This window comes from Orycteropus afer, unplaced genomic scaffold (genome assembly GCF_000298275.1).
Source record: "Orycteropus afer afer isolate SDZICR_OR568_19922 unplaced genomic scaffold, OryAfe1.0 scaffold00205, whole genome shotgun sequence".
NCBI lineage: Eukaryota > Metazoa > Chordata > Mammalia > Tubulidentata > Orycteropodidae > Orycteropus > Orycteropus afer.
The window spans coordinates 2,316,275-2,324,102 of record NW_006921792.1 but is presented as its reverse complement, the minus strand read 5'-3'; the positions used below and the strand labels follow the sequence as shown (position 1 = coordinate 2,324,102).

At 36.6% G+C, this 7,828-nt stretch overlaps 1 protein-coding gene across 1 annotated transcript in view; it reads right to left on the bottom strand.

Moving 5' to 3' along the window:
- Window positions 1–7,828, bottom strand: part of TEK (TEK receptor tyrosine kinase) — a 157,419-nt gene that overhangs the window by 50,176 nt on the left and 99,415 nt on the right. Inside the window, exons 4-5 of the mRNA XM_007948136.2 lie at window positions 2,292–2,402; window positions 1,089–1,241 (exon numbers count right to left, since the gene is read on the bottom strand). Coding sequence (XP_007946327.2) covers window positions 1,089–1,241; window positions 2,292–2,402 — 264 coding nt within the window. The remainder of the gene's footprint in view (window positions 1–1,088; window positions 1,242–2,291; window positions 2,403–7,828) is intronic.

The following is a 7,828-nucleotide window of genomic DNA, read 5'->3' as shown; positions in this document are numbered from 1 at the left end:
TAAAGGTTTACCACCTCAAAAACCAAAAGGGGGTCACTATGAGTCATAATCGACTGGATAGCAGTGAGTTTTATACCACCAGCCTTCTGGTTATCAGTCAAATGCCTTAGGCACTGCTCTAATTGGGAATAACACAAAAGACAGGGATTTGTTTTAGTAACTTTGCATTCTCAACACCAGCACAGTGCCTGGCACAGAGCTGTGATCAGCACATGTTGTTGAGTTAATCACTTAACACAATGCAAAGTAAGCAAATAATCTTCAAGAATTAGAGATACCAACCATTACAGAAATGACAGAGAAGTCCAGGTACTCAGATCTGAAGGCCTGAATATTTAATATCATGAATAGCTGGCATTGCTGGGGCAAATTCAGGGAAAATCTTTTGCTTTCTATAGATCAATTCCTAGCAAAAACTACTGGTAATGGTTACTCTCCACTTTGGTAGTTACAGTGGGAAAAAAAGAAAGCAACAAGTTTTTATTAATTCTACTTAAGCATTTTTCAAAGCTGAAAATAAAAAGCCCATTAGATGATCTAGAAAGTGTGGGATTTACAGAGGGCTTGATATTTAACTAGATACTAGATCAACCCAGGAGCCCCAGATCATGGCCTTGATGCAAACACTTTTCTAGGAGACTGCCCAGTTCACTGTGATTCCCCTTTTTGTGTAGATGATCCTTCCATACAGGTGTGAGCTCCTAGTGCCCATAATCATATTATATGGCTCTGCTCTTGCCTACAATTGATTGGTCTAGGGAGCTACACATCTGGTCAATATCGGATCAACCAGATTTTTTATCCTGGAAATTCAAAACTGGATGCAAAAGAGACATTGTTGAAGCTGAGTTAATGATAATTTAGAAAAAGTCCTTCCCCTTCCACTGCTGAGCCACAGATCTTCTCTAGAGTCAATTTTTTCTACAACTTGCTTGTCACATTTTTCATCCTTCTCCTAAGAATCATTAGTATCCTTCCAAATGATACTTGTTTTTTTCTTAAGCTAGCCAACATCAGTTTCTGTTACATGCAACTTAAAATTCCTAACAACTAATATCACAAATTGTGGTGGCCTCTCAATCACTTACTCCGGACAATCAGCCTGGTGAAGGCAGAGGTGAAGAGGTTTCCTCCTATGTACCTGGCTGAGTACACTCCAGCATCCTGGGGCTGAGCATGTGGCAGGTGCACTTCTAAAATATCAGGGACTTCGTGCCGAGGCACTGAATGAATGAAGGAACCTGGTAAAAGAGAGGAGTAGAGAACAATGGATCATACACAAACACTCCAATTTCCTTGTCTGGCTCCTCCATTTTGTCAGTTTTCCCTCACCTGATAAAGAAAATGTGCTCTAGCATGTGGTACCAAATAAAAAACCAAACTCACTGCTGTCAAGTGGATTGGACTCACAGTGACCCTCCTTGGATTTCCAAGGCTGTATCTCTATGGAAGTAGATTGCCCAATCTTCCTTCGAAGGAGTGGCTGGTGGATTTGAACTATCAGGCTTCTGGTTAGCAGTCAAATGCCTTAGGCACTACACCACCAGAGCCCCGCCAGAGCATGTGGTACTAGAATGAAAAGTCTGAATTTCTCCCTACAGTTGTGAAAGGTAACGGTGACAGAGCAGATTAGTGTTGGAGCCCTACCACAAAACACACAAAGAAAGGAATAGGCTAATGTTCTTATCTTCTGCAGAGAAAGGTGAACATAGAGGGGTGAGCAAACCTAGGTGGGAAGTGTCAAGTAACCCTTCTAAGTAACTAACTGACCAGGAAATCTTAGAATTGCTACTTCAGCCTCAAATTCCTATCCACCCACAGGACCCAAAACGATCCCCATCAATATTTCAACTGAATCAAGCAACTGCCACTAGGTGGTGCCAAATCATAGATGGGACCTAAACAGATTTCGATTCCACAGGAGGACTCCCAGAACTGCTGCCAATTGGCTTTCTGGGTTCAATTTCATCATCTTCTTTATCTCACAATAAAACAACCCACATTTTACGTGACTGAACTTGAGATCCCACTTATTACATCATGGTGGGGTTATTACTGTGTGTACATACAAGTATATGTGTATATATAGCCTCAATTTAATTCATTTGATTAAGTAACTAAACACACTGCCTAAGACGGCAGCTTCTATCATAGATTTTTGTAAACTTGCATCATGGCAGCTGTATTTCAAACATTTGCCCCAAAACTGTAATAGGATATCAACCCTATATGTTATACACTATCTGATGTTTCACACTGCATTATTGGAAGGAAATAAAACACATACTCACCATTTTTATAAATCACTGCATCTTCTTCTTTAATCAACACTTTTTTGAAAGATATGTTCACATTATCTCCCCTGTCCACAGTCATAGTTAAAGTAGCTGGTAGGAAGGAAGCTTTTAAAAGACAGAGAGAAAAAAATTACCAAAAGAAGGACACACAGTTTCTCTAGGAACAACTGAAATTTGAGCTTCAGAAGATGGCACTTGCCAAGAGTTAACTGGTCTTCATGATATGAAACAAGTGGTAACTAATTGGTTTTAACCTTTCTGAGACATAAACCCATTTAATAATCTGATGAAAGATATAGTAATTTCTTTGTAAAAATTCAAATATACACATGCTACATACACAAACACAATTTTTTCCATACAATTGTTTGGGGAAATGGAGACTTTGAGTTGATGAACATCTATTATCAACATAAGGTCTGATATTAAGTATAAACTTAATATCAGTTTATAGTTATATAGTATATAGTATAAACTTAATATCACTTTATAGTTATAAGTATAACTATAAATTTCTCATCTATCATTGGAATTCCAGAACAGGAATAGACAGATAAAATCAGAGAGAAAACTGTCAAGCATTTGTTGGAAGCCAATTTACCCTAATATGAAAATATACCCATTAAAGAAGTTCAACTAATCCCAAACAGGATGGACCCCAAAAGAAAATCACCAAGTCATAGCATCATCAAAGTCACTAAAATCAAAGACAAAGAAAGAATCCTGAACATAGCATGGGAAAAATGAAAAGTTACCTACAAAGGACAACCAATAAGACTAAGCTGTGATTTCTTGGCAGAAACCATGCAGACAAGAAGCCAATGGGATGGTATATATAAAACCCTGAACGAAAAAAATCTCTGACCAAGAATTATATACCCAGCAAAATTGTCCCTCAAATATGATGGTGAAATTAAGACATTTCCAGATAAGCAGAAATTAAGGGAATTTGATAAAACCAGACCAACCTTACAAGAGATGTTAAAGGGACTCCTTTGGACAGAGAACCAACAACAGCAAACAACAACCGAATAATAACACACATTATGATGTAACCCAGAAACTAACCCAGTTATGGAAATATCCAAAGTAAAATAAGCTTAAAAGAATGTAAACAGAGAACCAGATGCATGGCTTGGCAAATGAGGACAACTACAAAGCAAAAAGAGGGAAAAAAGAATGTAGTTATAGAAGTTCTAAATGATGAGGAAGTCAAGACAATCTCAAGATAGAACAGACTGTTCTACACTTAGGAAGAGAGTTATAAATCACAGGGTAACCTCAAAGAAAAATAATAAACCTTCACATAGAAATTAAAAAGGGACAAGCACAAATATTTGGGAAATACTAAAACAATAGCAATGAAGGAAATGATAACATGGTTCATAAACAAAATGAGCTCAGCACAGAAAATTATACGGAACAAAGAAATCAGCAATACCAAAAAAACACATAACAAAATAACAGCAACAAATTCATACTTGTCAATAATTATACTGAATGTCAATGGATTAAATGCACCACTCAAGGGATAGAATGTTGCAGAATGGATAAGAAAACATAACCCATCAATATGCTGCCTACAAGAGACACACCTTAGAGACAAAGACAAAAATAGACTAAAAATCAAAGGTTGGAAAAAGATATATCAAGCAAATGGCAATCAAAAAAGAGCAGGAGTGGCAATATTAATTTCTAATAAAATTGACTTTAAGACAAAAACCATAATAAGACACAAGGAAGAACATTATATAATGATTAAAGGATCTATTGAACAAGAGGACATAGCCACTACTTCCGTAGTGATACTGCCTCGGAAACCCAAGGAGGGGTCGCTATGAGTCGGGGCCGACTCGACGGCACATAACAACAACAACAACAACAACATGCACCCAATAAAAAAGCCCCAAAATACATAAATCAAACTTTAACAGAATTGAAAAGACAAATATATGCCTCCACAGTTACAGTAGGAGACTTGAATATACCATTTTCAATGAAAGAGATTAACTGGAAAGAAACTCAACAAACACACAGAAGAACTACACAATACAATCAACCAACTTGATCTTATAGACATCTACAGAGCACTTCACCCATACAAGAACAATATACTTTCTTTTCCAGTGCACATGGAACATTCTCCATAAACCATATGTTAGGCCACAAGGCAAGTCTCCATAAATTTAAAAATATTGCAAAAGATCTTCTCAGATCACAATGCTATAAAATTAGAAATAAACAATAGGAACATCCACAGAAAATGAGCAAACACTTAGAAGCTGAATAACACCCTCCTTAAGAATGACTGGGTAATAAAAAATGAACTTAAAAAATTCCTTAAATCAAACAAGAATGAAAATACAACATACTAAAATCCTTGGGACACAGCAAAAGCAGTGATCAGAGGGCAATTTATAGCAATAAACATATACATCAAAAAAGAAGAAAGAGCCAAAATCAACACCTTAACCCAACATATCCAGCCATTAGAAAAAAAGCAGCAAAAAAAAGTCTACAGTCACCAGAAAAAAGAAGCAATAAAGATTCAAGCAGAAATAAATGAAACAGAAAATAGAAAAAAACAACAAGACTAAAAGTTGGTTTTTTGACAATATTAATAAAATTAACAAACCACTGGCAAACCTAACAAAGGAAAACAACAAAACAACTCAATGCACTCCCATCAAGTTGGATCCAACTCATAGCAACCCCTCCTTGGGTTTCCAAGGCGGTATCACTACAGAAGTAGATTGCCCAACCTTCCTTCTGAGGAGTGGCTGGTGGGTTTGAACTGCCAGCCTTCTGGTTTACAGTCAGATGCCATAGGCACTATGCCACCAGAGCTCCTAACATAGGAAAAGAGGGATAGAATACAAATGACATGAATAAGAAACAAATTGAGTGACGTCACAACAGAACTAACTGAAATAAAAAGAATAATATAAAGATATTATAAAGAATTATACTGCAACAAATTTGAAAATCTAGAAAAATGGATAGATTTCTAGAAACATAAAAATAATAACAAAAATTAACAAAGACTGAGGTGGAAAATTTAAACAGACCCACAACAAAAGAAGAAATTGAATAGGTCATAAAAAAATTACCAAAAAAAAAAGTCCTGGCCCAGATGGTTTCATTGGAGAATTCTACCAAACATTCAGAGAAGTACTGACACCAATCCTACTCAGAATATTCCAGAACATATAAAAGGATGGAATCCTCCCAAATTCATTTTATGAAGCAAGCATAACCTTGATACAAAAACCAGGCAAAGATATCACTAAAACGAAAACTACAGACCAATAGCCCTCATGAATATAGACCCAAAAATCTTCAACAAAATCCTAGCCAATAGATTCCAACAACATATCAAAAAAATAATACATTATGACCAAGTGGGGTTCATACCAGATATTCAGTATGGTTCAACATTAGAAAAACAATCAACATCATCCATTGCATAAGTAAAATAAAGGAAAAGAACCACATGATCATATCAATCGAAGTAGAAAAGGCATTTGATAAAATTCAACACCCAATCCTGAAAAAAACTCTCAGAAAAATAGGAATAGAAGGGAAATTCCTCAACATAATAAAGTGCACATATACAAAACCAACATTATTCTCAATGGAGAGAGACTGAAACCATTCTATTTGCCAACAGGAACCAGACAAGAAGGTCCTGTATCACCTTTTCTATTCAACATTGTATTGGAAGCCCTAGCCAGGGCAATAAGGCAAGAAAGAGAAATCAAAGGCATTCAAATTGGTAAGGAAGAAGTAAAACTATCACTATTTGATGATGATATGATATGTTCTAAGCAAAAAAATTATTGAAACTGAGTGATTTAGCATACTGGCAGTACACAAGAGCAACATACAAAAATCAGTTGGATTCCTTTACACCAGCAAAGAGATTGCTGGAAAGGAAATTAGGAAATCAACACCATTTATAATAGCTACTAAAAAATAAAATAAATTCTTGGGAATAAATCTTACCAGGGACACAAAAACAAAAAAACCAAGCTCACTACCCTCAAGTCCAATCTGACTCATAGGGACCCTCCATGGTTTTCTGAGGTGGTATCAACAGGAAGTGGATTGCCCAACCTTCCTTCCTAGGAGTGGTTGGTGAGTTTGAACCACCAGCCTTCTGGTTAGCAGTCAAAGGCCAAAGGCACTATGTAGAGCTCCCAGGGACACAAAAGACCTGTACAAAGAAAACTGCAAAACACTCCTTCAAGAAACCATGAGAGACCTACATAAATGGAAGAATACACCATGCTCATGGATAGGAAAATTCAACCTTGTGAAAATGTAAATACTATCCAAAGCAATCTATACATTCAATGCAATCCCAATCCAGATCCCATCAACGTTCTTTAAGGATATGGAAAAAGCAATCACTAATTTTATATGGAAAGGAAAGAGATCGCCGATAAGCAAAGCACTGCTGAAGAAGGACAAAGAAGGAGATTTCACATTCCTGGATCTCAAAACCTACTAAACAGTCATAGTAGTCAAAATAGCCTGGTATTGGTACAACAACAGACATATAGACCAGTAAAACAGAATTGCCAACCCAGAAATTGATCCATCAACCTATGGTCAGCTGATCTTTGACACAGGGCCTCAATCTATTGAATAGGAAGGAGATAGTCTCTTTCACAAACGGTGCTGGCAAAACTGGATATCCATTTCCAGAAAAATGAAACAAGATCCATACCTCTACCATACACAAAAACTAACTCTAGATGGATCAAAGACTTAAAGGTGCAACCTAAAACTATAAAGTTCCTCAAGGAAAAAATAGGGGCAAATTTAGGCCCTAGTTTATGGCATAAAGAGACTATCAAGGGTAATCCAAAATGCACAAACAGCAAAAGATAAACTAGATGATTGGGACCTTCTAAAAATTAAATTTTTATGTGCTCCAAAAGACTTCTCCAAAAGTAAAAGAGAACCTACAGACTGGGAAAAAAAATTAGGCAACAACATACCTGACAAGGGACTTATCTCTAAACTTTATAGAAAACTCCAACACCTCAACAACAAATAGACAAAAAATACAATTAAAAAATGGGCAGAAGACATGAATAGACACTTCACCAAAGAAGATATTTAGGTAGCCAACTAACACAAAAAGAAATGTTCACTATCATTAGCCATTAAACCAAAAAATAAAAATAAACTCACTGTCATCAAGTCGATTCAACTCATAGCAACCCATCCTTGGGTTTCCAAGGCGGTATCTCTGCAGGAGTAGATTGCCCACTCTTCCTTCCAAGGAGTGGCGGGTGGGTTTGAACCACCAGCCTTCTGGTTTGCAGTCAAATGTCTAACGCACTACACCACCAGAGCTCCCCATTAGCCATTAGAGAAATGCAAATCAAAACAACCATGAGATACCATCTTACCTCAATACTAAAAGCAAGTTCAACAAGACAGAAAATAACAAATGCTGGTGAGGATATGGAGAGATTGGGACTTTCATACACTGCTGGTGGAACTATAAAATGATACAA